We start from the raw sequence: 27,254 nt of genomic DNA on the forward strand, positions 1-27,254 counted from the left end.
TGCGACTGCATACCATTAACAATTTAATGCAACCTTAAACTAGTAACTGTCGTTCGTGATATAGCTTTGGTTACAGTGTGCAGGAAAATAAAAGTAATTTTCACATGAGTGATAGAGCTCCGATTTAAGAATAATACTAATGAGATAATAAAGCTTTTAGCTGGGTAGTAGGAGGATCTTCCCCACTGCCTAAGGTCTACAATATCTTTTAGGGATGCCCCATAAAGCATTGTAAACTTCTGTTATATTTGCAAGAATCACAGGAAGTGAAGGATCTTGTGAGTCTTGTGAAGCCTTAGTTACCTGATCTTCCCGAACTCAACCCAGGCTGAAGCTTTGTTGCCCCTTTGCAGGTTGTCACACTTGCAGACTATGACCATGTGGAAGAGGTTGCCAAGGAAGGAGTCAAGAAATCCCCCTCCCCAGGCTATCCGCTGGCCTGTGTCACCCCCTGCGACCCTCATTTCCCCAGGTATGCCGTCATGAGGGGGCGCTGCAGCGAGGCTGGCATCAACCAGACGTCCGTGCAGTTCAGCTGGGAAGTGGCTGCCCCCACTGATGGCAACGGGGCCCGGTCTCCCTTTGAGACCATCACTGACAACACACCATTCACCAGTGTCAACCACATGGTAGGTCTGGGGGTCTGGGCCTGTCAAAGTCTCTGAGGTTTATGTGTGGCATGTGAAATAAAATAAATGAATGAGCCGGTACACACAGGACATGCGCAGTCTTTTTATTCTTATGTATAAGGAAGGTGATATGGTATGGTAGAAAAAACTAAGCTAGTACTCAGGCAACCTGTTTACAAACCTTAATTCTGCCCGTTTTTAACTATGTGATGTTCAGAGGTTACTTAACCTCTTTGAGTCTGAGTTTCCTGATCTACAAAACCCAAATCGCCTCTTTCGCTTAGCCACTTGGAAAAGCCATCAACAAATCAGATATAAAAGTGACATATAAATGTTATAAGTCAAAGATTCCAGGTAAGTACAATTAATGATTACTTTTTGTTCACATATCCTCAATCATTCATTAAGTATTAAACTGTAAATTCATTCTACCACACTGAGGGCACACAGTAGGGACCAGTTGTTAAACAAAATTCTATTGAATGATCAGCATTGTACAAAGTCATTTGAGAGAACATAGAAGGAAGTTCACAACACGGCTGCTGTCCTCAGAGAGTTAGACCAGACCAGCATCTCTGCCACCGCCAGGGAGCAGTGGACAGCGATGGTTTTCCCAGGCTTGGGAAGCAGTGTGCTCCAGGGACAGCCGGTCACCCCAGGGGGTTCATCCTCTCCAGAGAGAGAGCTGAACACAGGGAGATGCAGGCTCAGCCCAATATCTGGCACATAGTAAGCACTCAATGATTTTTTACTAAAATTAGTGCATTTAATAATTTTGGAAATGAGAGATTTCTTTCAGACTGGATTTATCTAAATTTTTCCTGTCCAAACCCAGTTGGTTCTTACTTTAGAAAGTTCACCACTTCACTGTGGCCAGTACGGCTCGGTCGGAGAGTCTTCCTATAACTGAAAGGTTGCAGGTTTGACTTGTGGTCGGGGTACAAAGCTAGGTTGTTTGTCCAAGCCTCGATCCCCAATCCTCAATCCAGGCACGTAAGTGCCTGGAAAAATCCCCAGTCTGGAAGCATCCAGGTGGCAATCAGTTGATGCTTCTATCTCACATCAATGTTTCTGTCTCCCTCCCGTACCCCTCTAAAAAATAATGCAAAAAAACTATCCTCAGGTGAGGATAAAAAAAAGAAGAAGAAGTTCATCACTTTAATGGGGTAATAGTGCAGGGAGCTATTGAACATAGATGGGAGGCTTTGGATACAGAGGTGTCACTCATGCCCATTGCTTTGGTGCAGCTTATTCAGAAAGGAGAGAAGGTTAAGTCTTTACAACATAACCAAACTCAAATTTAAAATATCTTCTATATTATTAAAAACATTAAACAGCAAAACTTAACAGTATATTGTTTCATAAGGATCTAATTCTCCATTCAACAAAACCATGAAGGGAGTTTGGTCTGACCTGAGCCAAATATACATTTTTAACAAGTACCAAGTTGATAATTTCACTTTATATTTCAGTTTCCCTTCTTGCAATGAATTGGTGACTAATACTTTTACCCCAGTTTCCTATGCTCTATCTTTATTTCTTCAATTATTTATTTCATATCATTGTATTTTATGCATTTTTATAAGATGCCTTAAATCCCTTCCTAAATAACTAAGTCCATGTATAAATAAATAAAGTGTTGGCAGCAACTTAAAGTTTTTAATAGAAAAAAATCTTCTTTAATTTTTCATAGACTTCAATGAAAATTGTTTTCATTGGTAGAATTTATAAGTTTATATGTTTGTTTTGTGGGAGGTCTATGGCATACAGTACTGTTAATTAACTATTCCTGTTTTTCACTTCTCTAAACACAAGAGTTCTGGTGAGCTCCATTGTTTCTGCATAGGTTGAGTTAAGCACTCTTACAGCTTCTATATGTTTGGGAGCATAAAAGAACCTGTAGAAAGACACTTCAAAGGCCAGTAGATGCCAGAAGCCAAGTTCTCAACTTCAAGCCTGCATGTTATTGTAACCCTTGCAACGTGTGTGGCCCTTAAGTGGGGGCTGGAGGAGGGAAGGCAGTTGGAAACACAGACAAAAAACAGCTCCTGGGAAGGAAACATCTCTCCTCTCTATCCTGACACCATGCTCTCTACAAAGTTGACTCAGAGGCCAATGACTCTTGTTAGAAGGGCTGAAAACCAGTTGAGTGGTCCTTATGGTGAACCTAACACATAATATAAAGAGAACAGTACTGTCACTGGTAACCAGTCACCTCTGGGCTCCTGCTTCACTTGTGTCTACTTGCTCATTGTCTGACTTACTGACTTAGGCTTTAGGTCCATAGTGCCTGTCTCTTGGTAGAAAGTCAATACTTAAGTGGTAGGTGGATGGATGGATGGTTGGATGGATGATGGATTGTCTTCACAGATTATCTTGTATCAGGAACTGGTTGTGCCATATCATCCAGAAGGTACATTTTAAGGAGCTGTTTAAGTAGTATACACATGTTTGAGATGTTTTATTCTTCCTGGTAGGTCCTGGATAGCATTTACTTCAGCCGGAGGTTCCATGTACGTTGTGTGGCAAAGGCTGTAGACAAAGTGGGTCATGTGGGAACCCCCTTACGGAGCAACATTGTGACCATCGGAACAGACAGTGCTATCTGCCACACACCAGTGGTGGCTGGGACAGCGAGAGGCTTCCAGGCTCAGTCCTTCATCGCAACCTTGAAATACCTGGATGTCAAACACAAGGAGCATCCGAACAGGTCAGGCTGGCAGTACCTTCCACAATGAAAGGGTGGAGTGAATCTTAGCTCTTCTGTGTGTGTTTTCTAGGCAGGGCAGACCTGTGAGCGATGCTTCAGCAAAATAGGTATAGTGGTGATGGATGCATGGTTCAGAGAAAGGTTAACTTCCTCAAAGGCCCCCTAACATCTGGCCCCTGGCCTATCCTGTCCTCATTCCTCTCCCCTTGTCATTTTCCCCTTCCAGCCCTCCCCCCACGACAGACAATCACTGTGACCTCCCCAGGGCTTCCAGTTCTTCAGGTGGCATGCCTGTGCCATGCTGCTACTCCTACCTCCAACTCTCACTGCTCCTTGTACTTTGTGTAGTTAAATCCAGTTGTCCTACTATATTCACCTAGATCATGGCATCACTTCTAGGAACTTTTTCATCATCTCCTCCAATTTAATTTGGAAGCTCCCTCTTCCAGCTCTTGTGGCCTCCACGTGCCCCTTACAGAGCATCATCTTCATTCATTCTCTCTGTCCCCATAACTGATGGTGAGGGCAGGGACCACAATTATTTAGTTTGTATCCCCTGTGCCTAGGACAGTGCTTCCTGACACCTCAGAGGACAGATGTGCTTTTATATTTCTCTGTGCCTCCATGATTTTTGTAGAAGATGAATACTTTTATTTTCTCATTGCAAAAGAAAAAAAAGAATTCATATGTGTTATACACATCCATTAAACCTCAAAATACTTATATGTGTGCCTTTATGAACAACTGAATTCAGAGAAAAGGGTTCATTTGCCTGGAAAGAACAGATTTGAATATATAGCCAAGAATATGCAAATCCTTCTTATGTTCTAACAGAGTAAAATCTATCTTTGTTAAAAAGCAATAACAGAAATACCTGGAGTACTACTGACCCCTTCATAGCAAAAGAAGTATCCTCTTCACATTCCAAAATTCTAATTCCTCTTATAAACATGGGTCTTTGCTCCCAGAAACAAGCTGATAAAACTCAAAATGGACCTCAATAAACATTCTGAAAATTTAAACATTACAATGAAAAAAATGCAGCCTGTAAGTACAGTTCCATTGTGGTGCAGTCTCAGCCAGTATTTATTAAGCTTATATTTTATTTAGAATTGTAAACTATGTGCTCTAGAGAACCAGAAGAAGTGAAGGAAATGGTCTGGTCCTCAGAGTGGGGAGGCAAGATAAAGAGTCTGAAAACAGACACGAAATAGCAGCCAATATAAATAAATTACAGGTTTTCTGATATAAAGGCACTTAGATGCTGAGGAATGTATTGAGTCGGTCAAAAAGTCTGGTTAGTTTTTTTTTCTGTAAAATAAATGACACATTTTTCATTTTCACCAATAACTTTATTGATTTGTATATTTTGAGTATGTCGGCTATCTCCTGCTATTGGCTTCTAGTGGGTAGAGGCCAGGGGAGCTGCTAAACATCTTCCAATGCACAAGGCAGCCCCACAGCAAAGACCTATTTGGCCAAAATGTCAATAGTACCAGGAAACTTTGCAAACCACTTTTGACATGTTCAATCAGTCACAACACCTTCTTCATACACCGCACAAATCTTTTTTGCATTTCAGTTGCATTTTTTCCTCTCTTGAAATATTAAAGCATAATTCACTGAACATGTTGCATCTTTTTTCTTCCATCTTCAATATTAAAATGGGTGCACAAAAATTCACCAATTTTGATAAGCTGTTTTTAAATGCATGCTGACATGACAGCTTTCATGGTACAATCTAACAAAATTGTTTCAAATGATGTTAAAGACAACTAAGCGATACTAGGGCCATTATATAGAAAAAAACCAAACGAACTTTTTGGCCAACCCAGTAGATGAAGGGAGAACACATTTCAGATTGAGGCCATTGAAGAGAGGGAAGGTTCTTTCATTTGGGAAGGGAAATATGAGCAGTGGAATATTACTATTTCTAAGCTATGTTCCTAGATGGGGATACTGGCCTTAGCATTTAAGAACTCAGTGATGTCTTTTATTTTTAAAAAATCTTTAAAAATATGAGTGCTGACCCTACCCAACCTGCACACCCTCACTGTGACTGAGAAGGGAGCAGCTCCTGTATCCGTCACTCAGCCTTAGTTCATAAGGAAACAAAGCTGCCATTTAAAGCAAAAAAAAAAAAAAAAAAAAAAAAAAAGCTTTAAAGTAACATGTGGTTGTGATGTTATCTTTTCTTGTATAGAACAACAAAAATCTATGATTCTTGATTGCTATCAGTCCTGAGTCTGAAGGATCTCTCGGGAAAAAAAACAACCGTGCATGTACAACATGCCCTCATGCTCAGAGAGAAATCTTCCAACATGAAAAACTTTAGGGAACAAAAAGTCGGTAAATGTACTGGTCAAGACAAAGCGGGTTTTGAGAAAGACATGTACCCTGTGAACTGTGTACAGCATGCACCTAAACATTTATTTCTGCCTATTCCTCTTAGGATCCACATTTCAGTGCAGATCCCACACCAGGACGGAATGCTGCCCCTTATCTCGACCATGCCCTTACACAACTTGCATTTCCTCTTGTCTGAGTCCATCTACAGACACCAGCACGTCTGCTCCAACCTCGTCACCACCCGCGACCTGAGAGGCATTGCAGGTGAGGGATGAGCTCTGCGCCAGCTTGCCCGTTCCCGCAGCACAGGGGGCCTCCGGGATAGCGCCAGGTGGACCCTGCCCTTCGCGTTTTCCCATCCCCATGATCTCTTGGTTGGTAGATTTCCTTCTGAGCAGGCAACGGAACCTAAGCAGCTCAGACAATCACATCAACAGGGGAAAACAAGGACTTTGGAATCAAATTGACTTAGGTTCCCATTTTGAGTCCTCTCCTTACGCAACTGAACAAAAATAGCTGGACATCCCCCAGCTATTCTTTTCTTACCTGTAACAGGATGAAACAATTGATACCGATAAAGGTGACGATTAAATGCATTAGCATTTTTATCATTTTTCAATTATTTTAATTGTTTCAAGTACAGTTTATATTCGATATTATTTTTATTAGTTTCAGGTGTACACCATAGTGATTAGACAATCATATACTTTACAAAGTGTTCCCCCCAATATTTCCAGGACCCATCTGACACCAAACATAGTTATTGCTATATTATTGACCATATGCCCCGTGCTGTACTTTACATCCTGTGACTATTCTGTAACCTACCAATTTGTACTTCTTAATCCCTTCACCTTTCCCATCTAGTCCCTTAACACCACCCCCCTACTTCTAGCAACCATCAGTCTGTTCTCTGGATCTATGACTCTGTTTCTGGTTTGTCTGTTCATTTATAGTGTTCATTGGATTCCACATACACATGAAATCATTTGTTATTTGTCTTTCTGTGGCTGACCTAAACGTGTTGGCATTTTTAAAGTGCCAGCCATGGTAAATTTATGTTATTTTTCTCCTCTCTAGTGAGCATGTTTGGATCTGTGCCCCCAAATCCCACTATTGCAACGTTTTTAGAAAGCTCAAGTGCAGATGCTGCATGCTATTAGATGGGTTCATCCAGGAGCGGGAGCAGAAATGGAGTCAAGGGCCAAGGTGTTTACTAGGGACCAACGTGTGTGAAAGGGAAGGGGCAAGGCAGGGTTGGCGCAGGGAGAAGTCAAACCACAATGCAACCTGATAAAGTCTCAACCAACTCTTCAAGGAGCTCTGGAGGGAGCCCACCCACAGACTTGTCCTATTGTCAGCCCCAAGGAACAGACCTTTCTACACCACTTCACTTGCTTGGTCACTGGATGCTGGCTAGGGCATGACCTCGGGCTGAGCAACTTTGCATCAGTACGGCCCTGGAGGAGCCAACAGCTGAGGTGGGGGCTTTCCCACAGCACGCATGTCAAGATCCTTTGCTTTACAAAGAATCCTGTCTGTTTCCATTTACCTTAGCAAGTGCTCATTAAATGCTCCCTTACTCCCATCAGGACTGATGAATCTTTGAACAGTGTTTTTGAAGATAGAAAAGCATTCATATGCTCTTTCATATTCATTACGCATCACTTTGGGTGGTGACGGTCTTTATATGGTAGAAATTAGTTGAGTGTAAATTATTCCTGCCACTGAGCTACACATAAAAATTTAATTGGTCCACCTATGCAGCTGGTGAAAGAAACATACTATGTTTATAAGTTGAAAGTTTGCATCTCTTCCTACTTAAATACAATTAAATTCAACATGCGGGAAAGGAGATCCTAATCCTTGTGGGGCAGAGGCGGGAGGGGGTGCTGCTGTCAAACATCCAAAGAAATATATCAGCTCTTTCAGAATACTATCATTGTCTTCAGCACTCTGAAAATCTCCACCCTAATATTCTGAAACTGCAGCTGTACTTAGCTCTCTGCTGCATGAAGGTCTTCCTTAATTTAAAATGGTTCAGTTGCTTGGCAGCTTTTGATCTCATAGTTTTTGCTTGTAGCAGAGAAGGTTTCGTCAAGCATCATTAGCGAGCTATTTACTCATTAATACAAAATTAAGACTTTTTTCCCAGGAGTTCAGAAACTTTGGAGGGAAGGTCGTCATAGTCAGATGTTTGTTTGGCTTTTCATGAAAGCTGTTTTATAAAAATTGATCTTAGGAAAATATAATAACTTACCAACAAATTATCCATATAATAAATCCATTTCTTCAAGGACTGATTGTGAAGCACAGAACCAGACTTGTCAGCCGTGACAGGCAAAGCTTCAGTGTGTAGGGGTTTTTTTTCTGACATAAGCTCTGACTTTTTCCTTTATGGTATCATTTGTTCCTATTCTCCCCTGCTTGCTGCACAGAGACCATTAGAGGAGTCTGCACACAGTCACTCTACCAAGTGGCAGCAGTCATTTAACCACTCCCCTCACCTTCTCGCTGTGCATGTTGGGAGCCCTGGGTTGCTCTATAAATACTCTCAGATGGAGGGAAAGCTCTCTCAATGTCAAAAGGACATCTCTCTTCTCCCCACCCAGCTTCTGGGCAGCCTTCGAGGGGCAGGTCTGCACACTGAGTTACTGTTCCTTGTCCCTCCCTCCCCCATAGAGGCAGGGTTCTTGGATGACAAGGTCTACGACAGCGCGGCCATGGGGCCAGGCTACGACCGCCCCTTCCAGTTTGACCCCAGTGTAAGGGAGCCCAAGACCATCCAGCTCTACAAACACCTCAACCTGAAGAGCTGCGTCTGGACCTTTGATGCCTATTACGACATGACCGAGCTAATTGACGTCTGTGGGGGGTCTGTAACTGCCGACTTCCAGGTGGGTGCTCCAGGGGCTTGTCTGAAGGCTGCGTGCACCTGGGTGCCATGTGAAACCGGTTTGTTCCCCAAGCACTTCAGCTAGCACTTTGCATCCAGTGATTCCCAGAACGGGGTCAGCCAACTGAGGGAGCCTTCTTTATAACATAGTGTCCCAAGTGAGATGTTAGCAGCCTCATGGCTAGAGAGAGCCTCTTGGAGCCATCTAATCAACTAATTGAAAAGTAATATGGGAAATGTTCAAATTAGTGTGGGAAAAAATTTGCTGTCTGGTGTAGTCATTTCTATAAAAATCGGATGCTTTCCTTTCTGAGTATGTATGTTTTTTCCTCTGGGTATATTTTGGAAAGCCAAAAAGATTTATATTTTATGGTAGAGTTATTACTAAGTAGATGTGTTCTCTTCCCCACCTGGGGAAATGATTCAAAATAATGAATGGGTGGTACACTCTGTCTTTTAGAAGGTAGGTAGAACCCTGCCTTCCTAAGCCTTATGGAAAGAGAATTGTTTAAACCACCTTGATTCCATATCTATTCCAAACTAGCAACTCATGCAAAAATAGACCCTTTTACATAGTCATTAGACATTAGTGACAAAAGAAAATTTTACAACAAGAAGCCATAGTGCTAGAAGAGCATTTATATCAAAGGGACTAGGCTAATGGGTCCTCAGGGAGAAAATAATTCTAAAGCCAAGTTCTACACAAGTTTGAGCAGTTATTTCAAAGAACTAAAAGGTACGTGTTTGGTCTTTATTTCAAATCAGGTTAAACCACACTGAAAGAAGAAACTTGCAGAGAGACTTAAAGTGATCATTTGGGGAAAATGTCTTTTAATCAGATTAGTTTCTTTGTGACACCTCTCATTTTGGTTAACTCTCATTTTGTATACACTACTGCCCTCTACTGAATAACATTTAAAGGCACCCTTAGGTTTTCTTTCCATCTCTACAGTTCCATATCCTCCATTCACTTTTGAAAATGCAAAACTGAGTAATTGGTTCCTCCCATGGTCCCTCAAAAGTTAGTATTCTCTGGTCTCCATGATTTATGTCCCATTTCTTAAACCAACATGGAAAGAATATATGCACAGAAACACTGCACCGTTGTCTGTTTCTTTAAAAATAGTTGGAACAGCTGACATATGGTAGAAAGAATATAGAACTTAGAACCAAACTGTAGTTCATATCTTTATCAAATTTTAACAGACTTGGACAAGGCATAACCTCTATGAACCTCATCTGAAATAGTCACTAATAATCTCAACATGGGAAGGCATCTAACACAGTATCTGGCACAAAATAGGTATGCATTATTAGTCAGAGATGTTTTTCTTTTTTAAAATTAGTAAGTAACATGAAGGCTAAGGAAAACAAACAGAAATAGAGGAGGGAAAACTAACTTTGCCAGTCAACTCGAGAAGTTATGATGGTTCTAATATCAGCAATTGTGAGATTAGGGTAAGTATATTTAGCAAAACCTGTATATTAAGGGGACAGAATATGGTGTGAGACCCAGATAAAATCTGGGAATTTTCTAAAGAAAACAGAAGTAAACATTTTAAAGGAGATTTTTCAATGAATATGGAATTAATAGAGTCTTTTGAAAAGCTTGGAATCAAATTTTAAATCCCTGGCAATACTGAATATGAAAAAATACTTTAGAAAAATAAAATTTTGATGTCCTAAATATTAATAAAGCATTTGGCTCTCTCCCTTATTTACCCATGGAAACACTTTACATTTGTGTACTCAACCAAAAAAAATATGTTTCATAGTGTATTGGGTCAATGGGAAAATAAATTTGTTTTAAACTAAGCTTTTTTTGTTATAAAAGAAAGATGTATTTGTGAAGGAAAATATTAAACACATTTAAAAATGAATAAACCAAGTCCCCCACTCAAACACACATGTACACAGCTTCCTCATGAGGCCTTCTGCTCATATATTGTCTTTTTATCCAGTTTTTGTTCATTGCACAGTAAAATAAAAATTATTGAGCCAAATTACTGGCAGTAACAGGGACCCCCTTAGAAGAAGTATTCTTTTGGTAGTACAACATTTTGCCTTCTCAGAGTTATTTCAACATAGCATTGTATGAGATGGGAAATTATCCAAGCATATGCCCTTCTGAGTTGTCTCTTGATTAAGATTCCTAGAAATGATATTCAAATCCCATGACCTGTGTTCTTGGAGCAGGAGCTCTGAGTACTCACTGAAACATCCCAGTCAACACACATTGGACCCAGACTTGGCCAGCTTCGCGAGCAGGGTTAATTCAGGCTATCCTGCAGGACACTGGGAAGTACAGTCAGTGAGGGACTGTGTACTGACAGTGGATCCGGCGGATCTGTCCGGTCAGTCCTTTAGGAATAACTGTGAAATTGTAAAACCTCAGCCAAAGCTTCTAGCAATTGAAAAGTGGAGACAAAGCTCCTTCTCACTCTTCAAAAGTTTATTTGTTCAAGTGTCACCACCTCAGAAAAGCCTTCCCTGACCACCCTACCTAAGAAGCATCCTGGCCACTTCCCATCTCTTTATTTACTTTATTTTTCTTAATTGATATCTCTTCCTTACTAGATTGTAGGTTCTATAAAGGCAGTGATTTCGGTTTTTCCACTGCTGAGAACCCAGCTTCTAGCCTGGTCCCTGCCACCATCGTGGGCACTTAATAATTATTAGTGAGTGAGTGGAGGTTGAATTGAGAGGTGATGTCCATCTGCCTTTGCATCCCAGGGAAGAAATAACCCTCTCTGTGTGCTCTCCATTTGCTTGGCAGGTGAGAGACTCCGCCCAGTCATTCCTGACCGTGCACGTGCCTCTCTATGTGTCCTACATCTACGTGACAGCCCCCAGGGGCTGGGCCTCCTTGGAGCACCACACTGAGATGGAGTTTTCCTTCTTCTACGACACTGTTCTGTGGAGAACAGGTATACCCATTGACATCTTAGCTGTTCCTATGTTATGCACCAGCGAGATGAGGAGAGATATTAAGGAGTGACTTTTAACAGTCGCTACATGCTTCATCCTGTCGTTGCATGTACAGGCAAAGGAGGCCTGCCTGGAGTTTGAAAAGGGTGCCGATCTGTGGTTCCTCAAAAAGAATGAGGTCCATATATGTTGATGCTGGAAGACCTCCAGTGATGAGCAATTCAGCCCAGGTAGCTAGGGGCCAGAGTAGAGGGTGGCAAGTGACAGATGGGTCCTGTGTTGCCTGTGAGGGGTTCAGAGGAGTGTGTGTTCTTGGGGAACATAATCATGTTCATTTTCTCTCTGCTAAAAATGGTGTGATTCATGTTTCAGGCACAAAACAGGTCTTCAAATTAGATTGGTGGAAATGGAAAAATATATGAAAAGCAACTTAGCTCACTTTATTCATTTGGCTTAGAGGTTGCTCTTTTGTTGCATTCTTAAAATTTAAATAAAAGGACTATAACCCTACTATTGCTTCAAGGATTTCAATGCTGAATTTTTCAAATAACTCAGCCTTGTCTCTGGATTGGCTCCAGCCCCTCAGCTGGGAGCTCACACGTCACTCACGTATCCCCACCTGCCCTCTCCCACGGCTGCCGCCTGAATGCCCCTAAAACTGCATGGTTCTCTCCTCTGTTCGTAACAATGGCTCTGAGGGGGTTTTTTTGTTTGTTTGTTTCGGTTTGGTTTGGCTTTGCTTTTTTCCTATTTTCAGTGTCCTGTACTCCAAAAATTACCCCCAACCCGTTTCCCTTACTTCCACGGCTCTCATTCTCCCTCGTTCCCTTCCTAGGGTTGATTTACTTGATCTGAAGCAGAGAAACTAAAAAGGCCACACGAGATTTCTTTAGACAGGCCTCATTTCCAGTCATGTAAAGTATAGTGCTTTCTTCTGTTAAATGATTTAAGCTAAATTGTTTATTTGCTTTATATTTGTCATAGAAAACTAACTTCAGGAAGTTTTCATACTTGAGGTCAGATAAGTTCTTGAGCTTTGGTTTGGTTTTGGCTTTGTTTTTTAACTTTCCCTCCACTTCCTTTGGTTACCCTTTAATGTTTGGTCATGCTGAATTCATCAGTATTATCATTACAACTGCCCTTACTAAAGCTACAGTTTCCTGACGTCATGGCATTATAGCTGGCCTTCTAAGCTAACCATTCCTTAAGTCTTCATTGGTGTGAATACTGAATGCAGGCCCTCAGGCCTCATTTATGGTTGTGTTACATGCTAAAAGGTACCCTGATGAGGAAAACAAAATGGGCTGTGAAGCAGATGTGTTGTAGGCACATCCTGGAGTAAAGCTGATATAAGAAGTTCTAAAAACCATTTTTTTCTGAGCTCTGGGCTGGGGCCCTTCTTCTGGGCCAGTGGCCCTGATAGGTATAAAGAAGAAACTATGTCAAGGAGCACAGAGCTGTGGAAAAGAACAAAGTAGAATGACGTTTCCTACAATTTTAATTGGCAAAGGTCTCTAAGTAGACTTTGTGTTCATGTGAATATTTAAATTTTTTCTTAAGTTACATTCAAATAAATGTGTCTGTCTACTCAGAGGAGTCACTGGGCTATAGGTTCCATGTGGGTTACTGCCTGGGTGGTCTCCTCCATGCCCTGACTTGGATGTTTGTGTGTGGTTGCCTGCCCAGGAATCCAGACAGACAGTGTGCTCTCCGCAAGGCTTCAGATACTAAGAATCTATATTCGAGAGGATGGGCGTCTCGTCATTGAATTCAAGACCCATGCCAAATTCCGAGGTAATGTCAGGGCTGTTTTCTCCTCTCCTTTTTATTAAGAAACATTTCGAACGAAGAGCAAAGTTGAAACACCAGAACAATTAAAAGCAAAGTGAACAATTGTTAACATTTTGCTACATGTGTGTACACATGCACACATGCATGCCCACTTTTTGTCAGTCCATTTGAAAACAAGTTGTAGGCTTCATGTCAAGTTACCCTAAGTACCTCAGTAGCCATCTGCTAAGAACAAGGACATTCTCTTACACGTCACAATAACATTAACCACGTCCAAGATATTTGACTTAGATCTAATGATATCAAGTCCCTATTCATATTTTCTGCATTGTACCCCAAATGTCTTTTCTATTTGTCTGTATATTAGTTTATATTTATTTTATATCTGTTTATATAGAAGGAAGAATCCAATCAAGATTCATATGTTACATTTTGGTTGTTATATCTGTTAAGTCTCTTTTAATCTAGAATAGTCTCCCTGCTTTTATTTATTCATGACACTGTATGACTGCAGTTTTAAAGAATCGTGTTTACCATTGTCTCCCTTCACCAAGAACTTAAGTGGTGCTACATGAGATTTTTTTAATCCAAATATGATCTTTCTATTTATAAACTACTGAGACCTTTCTACCTCTAAGAAACATGTTGGTTGCAATTCAATGCTGAGCTTATTCACTATTGACTGTCACATAAGGACTCCTGGTAATATGAATATATTCTTTAACACCATTTTCTCAAGGCACATTCATAGTGTTTACAAATCTCTGTGATCATAATGACCATCACAAGTGAGGTGATAGGCTGAAGTGGGGTGCTATGCTGTCCCAACCAGTATGGAATATATTCTAAGGACGAGATGGTAGTTATAGCCTTAGCTGTTTGATTGAAGAATATTAATTCAGTTCTAAGACTTGTAGGGCACCACCACGAGCACAACGAAATCACAAGTAAGTGTTTGTGTTTCCCTTCAAAACAGGACAGTTTGTGATGGAGCACCACACCCTGCCTGATGTGAAGTCTTTCATACTGACTCCAGACCACCTGGGAGGAATTGAATTTGGCCTGCAGCTGCTGTGGAGCGCTCAGACCTTTGATTCTCCGTATCAGCTCTGGAGGGCCACAAGCTCCTATAACAGGTGCATACAGGGCGAGGCACTCAGGGATGGATCTGAAATGTTCGCCAATTCTCTTAGGGCCTGGGAAATAGGGCTTTTCTTCAAGGGCTGGATTTCTTTTATTTAATTAAATTGATTAGGGTGACATTGGTTAATAAAATTATATAGGGTTCAAGGTACCCTGTGATATATGATCTGTATTTTGCCTTGTGTGGCCACTACCTAAAGTCAAATCATCTTCTGTTACCATATCCCTTTGTCCTTTACTACCCCACACCCCACCTCCCTTCCCTCCGGTAACCACTTTACTGTTGTCTGTGTCTGAGTTTTTGTTTATTTTTCTCGTTTGTTCATTTGTTGCTTTTAGTTTTATATCACACATATGAGTGAAATTATATGGCTCTTGCCTTTTTCTGTCTGACGTATTCCGCTTAGCATGGTATTCTCAAGATCCATTTATGTTGTTGCAAATGGCAGTATTTCATCTTTTCTTATGGCTGAGAAGTATTCTATTGTATATATACCAAATCTTCTTTAATCGATCATGTCATTTCTATTTTAAAAGATGAAGAGATAGAGACAACACTCTGGCTACACTCTGACAAATGAAGCTCAGGTCAGCTTCTGACCCCACAAAACAGGAAGTATTCACCCCCTGGTAGGACCAGGCAGGGCATATAACATTTTTATTCACATTCCATGGGCTAAAACTTAATCATGTGGTACTTCTACCTGTGAGGCAAGCTGGGAAATGTGTCTAATTAAAACCTTATTGAAATAAAGAAATTTCATTCCAGTTGCCACAAGCAGGGAAAAACTCGGGATCTCTAATTATTAGGTCCAGGTGTCACTCCGATAGTCCACTGCCCTATAAAATAAATAACAGTATTTATTCATCCTACACCCAATACAGAGGTAGAATAGGAATTGGATAAAACAGTAAATTATGCCATTTGTAAACAAGAAGAATAGGAAAGACAAAATTAAAACTATTACCATGGAAAAAATAATGGGGACCCAGGACTCTGTCATAAATATTACCCCATGTTGTACATCATACAAGTAAGATCTACATTTATCATGCAAATGTTATCCTAACTTTATAGTTAAGAAGTGGCAAATTGTCCCAAGAATTATTTTCAGAAAGATTTCATTATAAGCTTTTGGTCTTATGTCAGGTAGTTTTTTGTGTGTAATGATTTCTTTGAAATTGATATGTAACAGTCTTTAAGGATGGTGTTTCCCAGAAGCTCATAAGATTATGTGTGCATAATACTTTGTCCCAATTAATGGGCAGAGAAACTCTCCTCTTTAAATCCTCTGCCGGTGGAAAAGTGGGAATAACTGCGATATCATAAACAATTAAAACATTTAAATAAAGAAATAAATAAACCCTCTGCTGGCCCCCACCACCTACTAAAGTGCAACTCTTTGGACAAGGCCCGTCTTCCTACCCCTTCCAGCCTCATCTGAAATCCAGCCTTTTCACCACATTAAAGTCTCCCCAAACCCTGGACCCCACCAGCCCGCCTGTACCCCCATGCCTTCGCCGTTCTCTTTGCCCTTCCCACTTCTTTCCTCTTGCCAAGCTCCAGCTCCTCTGAGCAGCAGCTCAAAGGCTGACCCTCTGTGACTTCCCTGACTCCCTGTCAGTGCTAGAGGCCCCTCTTCTTGTTCCCGCTTTGTCCCCGTTTCTACTAAGACACAGCACTGTATATGCTCTGGCTAGATTCTCTTATTCCACTAGATTGTGAGCTTCCAAAGAGTAAAGGACATGCTTGATTTCTCTTGAATCCAGAGAACTGTAGGTTTTAGCACACCGTAAATCCTGAATAAACATTCTTTAGGAGCTTACATTTCAGGTAAGGAGATAAAATGTAGAGATAATGGAAAAGTGAAGAACACCACAAATTCTGTGTTTTGTGCACGGTGGGCGATACCAAGCCCCAAGACCATAGCTGTTCAGGGAATGGAGAGCCAAGGACAGGCTGGGGAGCCATGCAAGGCTTCCAGGGGGAGGCAGGCGGCTGGTGCTCTACCTTTTAATATGAGAAATGTCGAGGTTTTAGAAAAGAGGGGGAAAGAAGAACAGGATTAATGATGTGCATCTAGGACGGTGTTTGGCATATTTGCAGGGATAGAGGGGAAATCAGCCTAAATTGCATTTAAGGGTGGGGAAGAGTAGGACTGTAAGCTTGAGAGAAAATGCAGTTTGTCTTGCACTCATTTGTCTAACAAATATTTATTGAACCTTTACCATGTGTTAGAGAACAAAATAAATATCCCTGCATGCAGCACTTAGAGTAAGAAGGCACAAGAGTAGGCATGACAAACAAGTATAGTGTAACATGGTAGGAAGTGAGTGCTGTGGGAAAATAAAGTGTACAGAGCAGGGGAAGGGGAATCGGTGGGGGTGGGGGGGCGGATATTGCCATTTTAATTAGGATGTTCAGAGTAGGCCTCATCAGGAAAGTACATTTGAACAAAGACTGGAAGCAGGTGAAGGAGTTTGCTCTGCGGATTATCTAAAGACAAGGTTCCTGGCAAAGTGCCTGAGGTGACTGCATTTCTGGGGTGCTCGGGGAACAGCACGGAGGCTGGAGAGGCTGCAGCGGAGTGAGCAAGGGGTAGAACCGTGGGCAGTAGAGAAGTAAGGAGATGGGGCAGGGCCATCGTGGGGGCCCTGCAGGCCAAGGGGTGGGCTTGAGCTTTTACTCTAGTGAAGTGGGAGCCACTGTAGGGTTTGAGCAGAGGAGTGACATAATCTGGCCTGATTTTTAAAAGCCAGACTATGCCAAGACAGCTCTGCCTCACTTCTATTAATTAAGGGTTACTATTTACATTATACATGTCAATGTTCACACATTTCAAATACGGTGTACAACGTTTCACTTTCTGCTGCTGCTCCAAGATTTGCAGGAAGATGGGAAAACTGCAGATATATAGACATACAGACTTTCAGGGCAGGGCATGAAGGGGTTTAGAAGCTAAGCTCTGAAAGTGTGCATGGTTTGTCTAAAACCATACAGCTGTAACAGAGGCAAAACCACACCAGGATTAGATTGTCTCCTGCCCTATTCCACTAACCCAGCCCTGGGATGTCCCATGAAAGTCTTATTTAATTATTATTATTATTATTATTATTTTACCAAATCTTTGCTATCACTTTAGTAATAAATAGATATAAACAATACAAAAGAAATGGTCGAAGAATAAACCGTGGGTGTGAGGGCTATTTACAGATTGCTCACAACAGTTAAAATTAAGATTCACAGCCCTACAGTCTTCTTTCAATAGATGGCAGCCTCCCAAGGCCCTTGAGGAATCTTCCTGAAGCATCTGGCTGTCTGGCTCCCTTCCAGGCAACCTGCCAGGGCTGGACTGCTACCCGAGGACAAGTGTGGGAAGTGAAGTAGGCGGGGGTACAAAGGCTCCATGCCGTCAGAGCCGTGACCTACAGAATCCTGTACGCCGCCGTAAACAGGGAAGTTCCCAGCCGATAAGCCTCCTACGAGAAGTGATACTGTTCTTCAGCTTCGTAAAGGGATGAGGCTGTAATTTGGGATAGGAGCCCCAAAACCGAATGCTAATGAAATCGGAGTGGGAGCTTTCTCTGGAGGGCTCTCTGAGGTGTTTGCCACCTCCCTTATGAGAGCAGCAGCTCACAGGGTTACCTGTTTGTTAATAAAGCTTTTGCAGTTGAGAATGCGATGAACAGGGTGTCAGCCAATAAGAAACACTAAGCAGAAAGTGTGCAGCAAGCTTACAGAAATCTACAGGAAGTGGCCATTTCTGTGCAATCTTCACCTGAGCCTTTTAGGTTTTTATAAACAATGTGTTGTTCTCAACTTTCCACATGAAAAGGACTTGAATAAATGAAAGTAGCTCCTTTTAGCACCTGGATAATACTCTGAAGATCTGAATAATCAGTGATGAATTCCTGAAAACTGTGTTTGTAGGCTCATCATGTTCTTAGAGGCGGGGTACAAATACCATCTGAAAACTGTTCAACGAACTCCGTGTATTGCTGGGTGAGTGAGGAACCCATAACTTGTTCCCTCTAACCGTAGTCTGCTCTGCCTGTTCCCAGGAAGGACTACTCTGGGGAGTACACCATCTACCTGATCCCTTGCACTGTGCAGCCCACACAGCCGTGGGTGGACCCAGGAGAGAAGCCTTTGGCCTGCACTGCACATGCCCCAGAAAGGTAGGGAAATAGTCAATCCTCATTATTTATGAATTTGCCTACAGGCTAACACTTATTTGTAAACCCTAAACCAGTTCCAGGGTAATCTCACAGTCATGTGCGAACGTGCAGAGTGACAAAATATTGAGTCCCCTGACGCACACATTCCCAGCTCAGCCAGAGCAAGGCAGCGCTCAGCCATCTTGTTTCAGCTCTTGTACCGTAACAAGTGTCCTTTCACAGTCTATTTAGTGCCATGGCTTTTCAATTTTTGTGCTTTTCACTGGCAATTTCCTTGTTTAAAGTGGCTCCTGAGTATAGTGCTGAAGCACCGTCTAGTGTTCCTAAGCATGAGCAGGCTGTGATGATGTGCCTCCATAGTGCTGCTGCCATGCGTTCTATGATTATAAATAGACAATGTATTTTAAATAAGATGTCTTTAAACAGCACATACGTGGTTAGGTATTGATCAGTTGATGGAAATGTTGGGAACAGAGACTGCAGGAACTCTATCCTGTATTTCCCTAGGAACAATGGTTCAGTATTCACTAATTCAGTGTCCATAACCACCACATATAAAGAGAATCAACTATGCATCAGCTCGTACCCACCTTAGACCTGAGATTGCATTGTACCAATGTTTACTCATTCAACCAGTATCTAGTCAGCTCTTACTAGAGGCTTTGCTCTGGCCTAGACATGGAAATTCTAGCAGAGGATTAAAATCACCACTGTTCTCAGGCTGTTTATAGTCTAATGCCACCTTTCTAGGAGCGGAGCAAAGTAAATTAAAAACATTTCTGAGAAAAAAAATGTCAAGGACAAAATCTGACATTACTACTAAGAGAAGATAATTCGGAATGGCTTTCAAATTAAGAGGCTGAATTGGCTATTGGATTTGGCGATACGGACATCCATGATAATCTTGACAAAGGGCAGGTTCAGTGAACTAAAGGAAGTAAAGCCTTAGCGGTGCACAAGAATTTTGTTATAAAGGTCATCGAGGACAGGGGCAGTGGCTAGAAATATGAGGGATCAAAGAAAGTTTTATTTGTGTTTTAAGTTGAAAAATATTTCAGGATGTTGTGTGCTGGTGGGAATAACCCTATTGGCCTATGGTGCGAAATTTGATAATGAAGTGAGAGAAAGAAAATCTACAGAGCCAAGTCCTTGTGTAGGGGCAGGGGGCGGAGGGAGACCCAGGTCAGGGCTAGCCTTAGCAAGAAGCAGAGGATGTCACCCACTGAAAGAGGAAGGTAGACGGAGTCTATGGAGATGGGGAAAGAGGAGTTAGCAGACTGGGAGGGTAAGGATGACAAAGTAGATATTTGATCAAATCTACTTTCTTTGAAATGAGAAGCCAAGCATTAGCTGGAAGTGAGGAACACTGAGGTTTGAGAAAAGAGGAGGATGTGATACCGTTATCTCAGAGAGTGGGAAAATAAATTTACCAGAGGGTATCAAGAGCAGCAGATTGTGCAGTGCTGAGGGCCCAAGAGGGTTGTTTTTAAATTGTCGTATTACTGATGTGAGATAAACCGCACATAAGAATATATGCAATATGATAAATTTTCACACACAGTTGACCCTTGAACAGCACACATTTGAACTGCCCAGGTCCACTTATATGTGGATTTTTTTCAATAAATACTGTATGTATATTTTCTCTTTCTCATGATTTTCTTAATAACATTTTCTTTTCTCCACCTTACATAATTGTAAGAATACAGTATGTAATATATAAAACATATGAAATACATGTTAATTGACTGTTTGTGTTATTGGTAAGGATTCCCATCAACAGTAGGCTATTAGTAAATTTTGGGGGAGTCAAAAGTTATATGCAGATTTTCAACTCTGTGGAGGTCAGGGCTCCGCCATATTGTTCAAAGGTCAACTGTATACTGTATATACACTTGTGAAACCTCACCACATCTAAGACAGAAAATACATCAACTCCCTCCAAAAGCTTTTTCGTACTCCTTTGTAATCCCTCCCTCCCATCCCACCCTAACTGCCCCTTTCCCCAGGATCCCCTGACCTGCTTTGTCACCGCACATTCATTTGTATTTATAGAAAGTTATATAAATGTTATTATGCAGTACACATTGTTTCTGCATCTTTCACTTAGCATGATTATTTTGATTCATTCATATTTTTGTGTATCAGTATTATGTTCCTGTTATTGTGAGTTGTATTCCATGGTATGGGTATGCTATACTTTGTCTATTTATGGGTTGATGGACATTTGGGTTGTTTCCAGTTTATGGCAATGATAAATAAAGCTTCTATGGAGATACAGATGCACACACACACAGACACACACACATGCTTTTATATGGACATATGCTTTTTGCTTTTTATTTTCTTGTGTAAATACTTAGTAATGGAATGGCTGGATCACGTATGTTTAAACTGTTTAGGAAACTGCCACACTGAAATGTTTGTAAATATGTAACAGCGTGTGTACATTCCCATCATGGGTGTGTCGATGTACCAGTTCCTCCACATCCTGGTAAACGTGGTCAAGAAGGTCCTGGTGTGATGGCAGAATTAATGAGGCAGTGGGAAAGAAGAGGAGAGCTGGAAAGATAGGAGGCGCTAGTTAGAGAAGTCAGGAGTTTGAAAATGAGATTTTTGGAGATGGTCCTTAGTACGACTGTGAAGCATAAGTATCTCCAAAGAACATACTAGATGCTTCATCCAAATGGAAACTGAACTCCCCGAGCTGGACGGCAGGAGCAATGCTAGAGGAGAGCACCCGAGTCAGCCAAACGTGGGCGGGCCGGTGACCAGGAAAATGGTGACTGGCTGCAATAAGGAAGGATAAAGGGCAAAAGTGTAATGAAATATGCTGGGGAATTTTATTCATGTACTAAAGTTTTTAAATTCAGGAGACCATATAGAGTATATATATAAAGTTTTTAAATTAAGAACACATGTAATGCACATATAAACCTTAAGAAATAGAACATTATTTAATATGAATTGCAGCTGCAGTGAATTGAATATCCTTTGGGCTGTGATGCTGATGATAAAATGAATAATAATAACTGCCAGTGATATTAATGACCATGTGTGGATTGTGGACTAGGTGGTGGGTTCTGTACTAAACTCTAAACATTTACTTCTCACTATAATGGTCCCCCACAAGACTGGCACAGTTGTTTCCATTTTATAACAAATGGAGTCAGAGAAAAAAAAGAATATTACCAGTACCTGTTAAATACCCTCAGTGCCCCTTCTAATTGCTCTCCCTCCCACCTCCCCACTAAGATAATCACTAGTCCAGTATCTGTATTTATCATTTCTTATCCTGGTTTATAGTTCACCTCATATTTACCTCTGTGAGGTTTTACGTGTTTTTTTAAATATCTATATAAAAATTTCAGACTACCTGAATTCTCTCTGCAGCTTTTTTTTTTTGTGTTGATTCATATAGCTGTAATTTGTTTTTCACTACATTAAGATATTCATTGTAGGAATATCCCACAATTTATGTGGCCACTCTATTTGGCTTACAATTCCAGATTTTCTCTATTACAAAGAATATTATATGTGCCTTTTAGTGTATATATTAAAGAAGATCTCCTCCAGGGTAAGTGCTGCATTTTATTTTTTAAAGACAAGACAGGAGCAGTGGTTTGAAAATGGCAAAAGAAGCAGCCTATCTGCGGGCTCGGGGCTGTGTGGGTGAGGGAAGCCACAGAGGGAAGAGCACTGTTGAGTACACTAGGCTTCAGAGTTGAACCCTTCCCCATTGTTCCCAGAGTGACTTTCTCCCTGGGCCCAACCTTGCTTTTGATCATCTCTATGGCTCTATGTGGATGCAATAGAAGTATAACACAGAAAATAATGAAGACAGACTCAGGGAATTTAGACTTCATTCCAAAGAGTTATGTTTCATATTATGCCTAATTTTGTGAGATATGCCATAGATTCTAACCTTATAAATCATCATCATCACCATCTCAACTCAATTATTCATTCAATTTAATCAATAAATATTTATTGAATATCCTATGTGCCAGGCACTATGTGGATACTGGTAATGCCAATATTAGCAAGAAAAACCCGTCCCTGACTCAAGTATATGAACTCCTGGTGCAACTAATGGTCCTATCAAAGTTGTTGAAGCAGGTCAGTCATGGTTTGTATGGGTTTCTCCTACACCTCAAGTTCCATCTTTACTCCTCTCAAATCTACTCACTGGAGCACCTTTGATTGACAAGTAAAGAAGGTCAGATAGACTCCATTGGAAGAGTAAAGCATTGAAATTATCACTCATACATTATTCCATTATTCTTTAACAAATATGTGTCCAGAGCTTGGCTAGCATTGAAGATATAAGGGTGAGCAGATAGATATGGGCCGTGACTGTGGGACCTGTAATAGGTGAAGCAGATTTACATCAGATAGTGAAATGTTTTGACAAAATATCAAATTATGCTGAGTACTATGAAAGTGAGGTTTACAGTGTAATGAGAACAAATTATAAGGGGTTTGACCTAGCCTGGAAGGGAAAAGAAAAGGGATAAGCTATGTAGAGAAGGTGGTGTTTGGGCTGAGATCTGGAGAATAACCAAGAGTTAACTAAGTGGAGGAGTGCATTTAGAGGAGGGGAAAATGTTCCAGCACAATGTCCAGCAAGGTCTAAGCCAGGAAACCTTACCTTCATTCTCACTAATCTGAAGTTAGCCCTCAGAGCTTCTCAGGGAAGTTCAATGGTTCCCTGAGCAATGATTTCATTCTCTCTTCTCACGTATTTTATTTCTTCTCCTTCCTACTCAAACTTGCTACATCTCCCATCCTCACTCTCAGCTGATTACCTCGTGTCCTGTTTCACCAAGGAAACAGAAGATATCAGAAGAGAACTCATGCGTGCCCCTACCGACATATCTATCCATCAGAAGATAGCTCACGCATACCCCTGCCACCATATCTACCCACCTTCCTGGGTCTGCAGACACACCTCTGAGCGCCAATGACCAGTCCTAGTCCCAATCCAAAGCCCACCATTCCACTCAGACACTGGAACCCCAACCCTCTTGTCCACTTTAAGAAGAACATCTCACAAGCAGTTCTTCCATCTCTATGAACTACTTCAACCAACACTTCAAAGAAGTACATTCTCCCATCTTTCAAAAAAAATCTTCTTGATTTTTTGCAGTTCTCCCTCTACACCCTTCCTTTTTTCTCCTTTTCCTCCAAGATGTCCCTAAAGGGTTGCCTAGATTTACAATATACAATTTTGCTCTTTCTGTCATCTCTTGAGTCTACTTTAATCAGGCTTCTGCTTACAGCCTTCAACCCAGCTTGCTCTCATCAAGGTCACCAATGACTAGATCAGGGGTTGAGTGTCAGTCTTCATTCTGTGACACCTTAGCAGCAGTTAACAGTTGCATGGCCTCCTCCTAGGAGCACTTTCTTCAATCAGCGAGAATATCCTGATCTGGAGGTTCTTCTCCTACCTCACTAGCTTTTCTTCACTGTTTGTTCTGCTCGTTCCTTCCCTTGACCATAGTCGGAATCCGGAGTGCCCTGTCTCATGCTTAAACAGTCTCTCTTCTCTCTCTTTTCCCTTGGTACTCTCATTCATCATCCATTCTCATGGTTCTACATACAAAGGAGCACCTCCAGCCCAGGGCTTACCTCTCAAATTCAGACTTGTACATCAGATGGACTACTCGGCGTCTCCACTTAGCTCTCTTATAGGCCTCTCAGGAGGGTGAGCTTGCCTGTCCCTGAATCCTTCATCTTCCTCCAGCCAATCTGTTCCTCCTGCCACTTTCCCATCTCAGGCAAGGGCAGTTCCCACCTTCGAGGCCAGGAATGGCAAACTGTGCCCCACTGGCCAACTCCATCCCATTACCTGATTTTGTAAGTCAAGTTTTATTTTGGAACACATTCACATTCATTCATTTACAGATCATCTGTGGCTGCTTTCATGCTATAAAAACAGAGTGGAGTAGTTGCAACAGAAACCATAGGGCCACAAAGTCTAAAATATTTACTATTTGACTACTTACAAAACTCTCTGCTGATACATTTTCTAACTCTCTTTCCTTTAAATCCTCACCTAGGGACATGCTTATTGATTTAGAGAGAGGGGAAGGGAGGGAGAAAGAGGGGGAGAGAAACATCAATGTGAGAGAGAAACAGTGATCTGTTGCCTTTTCCTGTACATCAGGACTGGGATGAACTCTCAGGCTAGGCATGTGCCCTGACCAAGAATTGAACCTGGGAACTTTTGGCTTATGGGGCAACACTCCAACCAACTGAGCCACAGCAGCCAGGGCTCACTCAAACTCATAAAAACATCCTTGACTCCTCTCCTACTTTGGGACTCTTCTACTTCACATCTAATCTGTCCACCAAGCTTATGGGTTTCTCCTATTAAAAAAATATTAATCAAATCATTTTCATGGCCATTTGGTAGCTGCTCTGGCCAGAACCACTGCCATCACTTACCTGGATTACTGCACTAGCCTCCTAACAGGCCACCCTGCTTCCTCCCCCAAGTCTGTTCTCAACACAGCAGATCCCACCCACTTTCTCAAAACCCTTCCACATTTTAACCCGAAGTTCTTACCACATGAGGTAAGGCTTATATGGCCTTGGGTTAACTCTCTGGTCTCATCTCCCTCACTTGCCTCATTCCAGACATTCTAGCTAATTGGCTCTTTATCTAATATATCGGGCACACTTGTTACCCCATTTGCACTTACTGTTTCCTGTGCCTGGAGAGCTTTCTGCTGATAGCCACAGAACTTACTCCCTTGCCTCCTTCAAGCCCTTGCATATATGTTTTCCTTCAACTGAGGCCTTCCATGACTACCGTATTTAAAATATCTGACTGAACTTCTCCTAGCATAATTTTCCTCCTAATGACCTGTTACTTTCTAGGATAGGATATTATTTTTTAACTTATTTTATTAACTATATCTCACTGTTAGAAGTAATCTCTGTGAGGATTTTGTTCACAGGTGAATTCCCATCATGAGAACAATGTCTATCACATAACAAAAGCTCAGTGAACGTTTGTTGAATAAATGAGCCCCAAAGCAGTAGAGACTACGCAGTAGAGAACCTAAAGAAAGATCATCTGGCTGGAGGAGCCCTTATCTGCCAGACTTAGAGAAGGAAAGAGCACCATCAAAAGACTGGGAGAGAATTCCAGGGATATTGGAGTACGGGGAAGTGAGAGCATTTGTCTAGTGATGTCTTGAAGAGTGAGACACAAGATAAATAAGTTTTGATCAGGTTAAAAGAATCAAAGTCTCAGGGCATGAGGACATGGGAAGGAGGAAGCTATGCTGGGCACCATGGCAGCGGTTCCTTCAGCAATTGGAGAAACCTAGCAATAAATTAGATTATTTCTGTGCAAAAGAATAGATTAACCTCATAATGACTCAAACTAATGTAGTCCCTCTCCTCTTCATTCAGTAAATATTTAACACCTACGCCTCTTCATTCAGTAAATATTTAACACCTACAACAAAGTGCTGTTCACAATCCTGAGACGGGCGGGAAGGGGAGGGCAGCTTGACTGACCTTTGCAAAGTTGACCCACTCTCAAGAAGCTCTTGTTTCTCCCACATTTAGATTCCTGATACCCATTGCATTCCAGCAGACCAACCGCCCTGTACCAGTTGTGTATTCTCTCAATACTGAATTTCAGCTCTGCAATAATGAGAAAGTATTTCTCATGGATCCCAACACATCTGATATGTCACTGGCAGAAATGGATTACAAGGGAGCCTTCTCAAAGGGTGAGTTGTTTCCTACGCCTGTACAAAGAAACTGTGGCTGGATTTGAGAAGTTTTCAGATAAGCCCCTGGGCTAGCCTCTCAGCTTATCAGTGCTCAGCCAACTTGCCAGTGAAGATTCCCCTGGGGCTGATGCCAGGACAGCCAATGTTTAGTCAAGGAACAGACCCATATTCTTCCTTCATGTCATTTCATTGTAAGATCACGTACGTGGCAGTGTAGTTATTGGCACTATGAAAAAAGCACAGAAGACAGGGTTTCCAACCAGATTCCAACATACTAACTTTGGGTAAGTTGCTTTATCTCTAGTTTCTCAGAGAGATTGCAGTATGACCCCCACTGCCTACTACCCTCAAAGGTGTGCCAAATGTGTATGTACTTTCAGTCATGCTTTCTCAACCTGAAATGCTTCTTCTGCTTCCTCCTTGCCCCAAACATGGTTCCCTTGATATTTCAAAAGGCTATCTCGCTCTTCTCCTTCACAGCTTCACTTCATTGTTAGCCTCCTTGACTTGACTTGGGGTGGCCAACACACAATACAATATACAGATGATGTATTATAGAAATGTACCCCTGAAACCTATATAATTTTATTAACCACTGTCACCATGAATAACTTCAATTAAGAAAAATGTTAATCTCCTCGAAGAGCCTTTCTTTGACCATACCAGACAATCCAACATAGGCCATATTTCTCACTTTCCCACTATTCGTTTTTTTATAGTACTTAGCATATTTTTAATATTTTATAGTATATGATATTATTTTACTTATCTATTGCCTCTCTCTACCAGTTGAGTATAAGTTCTTGAGAATACAGATTGTGATTAAATATCAAATTTGCACACCCTGCCATCAGTGCCTGGGTGCTTACTAAATA

General features: G+C 41.4%; 1 protein-coding gene across 1 annotated transcript in view; it reads left to right on the forward strand.

Annotated features, from left to right (window-relative positions):
* The window catches only part of FRAS1 (Fraser extracellular matrix complex subunit 1), a 422,802-nt gene that overhangs the window by 388,761 nt on the left and 6,787 nt on the right, over nt 1-27,254 (forward strand). The window contains exons 63-71 of the mRNA XM_054591913.1: nt 354-629; nt 3,107-3,339; nt 5,792-5,952; nt 8,371-8,585; nt 11,361-11,511; nt 13,199-13,306; nt 14,280-14,439; nt 18,509-18,625; nt 26,210-26,376. Coding sequence (XP_054447888.1) covers nt 354-629; nt 3,107-3,339; nt 5,792-5,952; nt 8,371-8,585; nt 11,361-11,511; nt 13,199-13,306; nt 14,280-14,439; nt 18,509-18,625; nt 26,210-26,376 — 1,588 coding nt within the window. The remainder of the gene's footprint in view (nt 1-353; nt 630-3,106; nt 3,340-5,791; nt 5,953-8,370; nt 8,586-11,360; nt 11,512-13,198; nt 13,307-14,279; nt 14,440-18,508; nt 18,626-26,209; nt 26,377-27,254) is intronic.

Source organism: Pteronotus mesoamericanus, unplaced genomic scaffold (assembly GCF_021234165.1).
Source record: "Pteronotus mesoamericanus isolate MK-2021 breed Mesoamerican mustached bat unplaced genomic scaffold, CSHL_Meso_final contig_130, whole genome shotgun sequence".
Taxonomy (NCBI): Eukaryota; Metazoa; Chordata; class Mammalia; order Chiroptera; family Mormoopidae; genus Pteronotus; species Pteronotus mesoamericanus.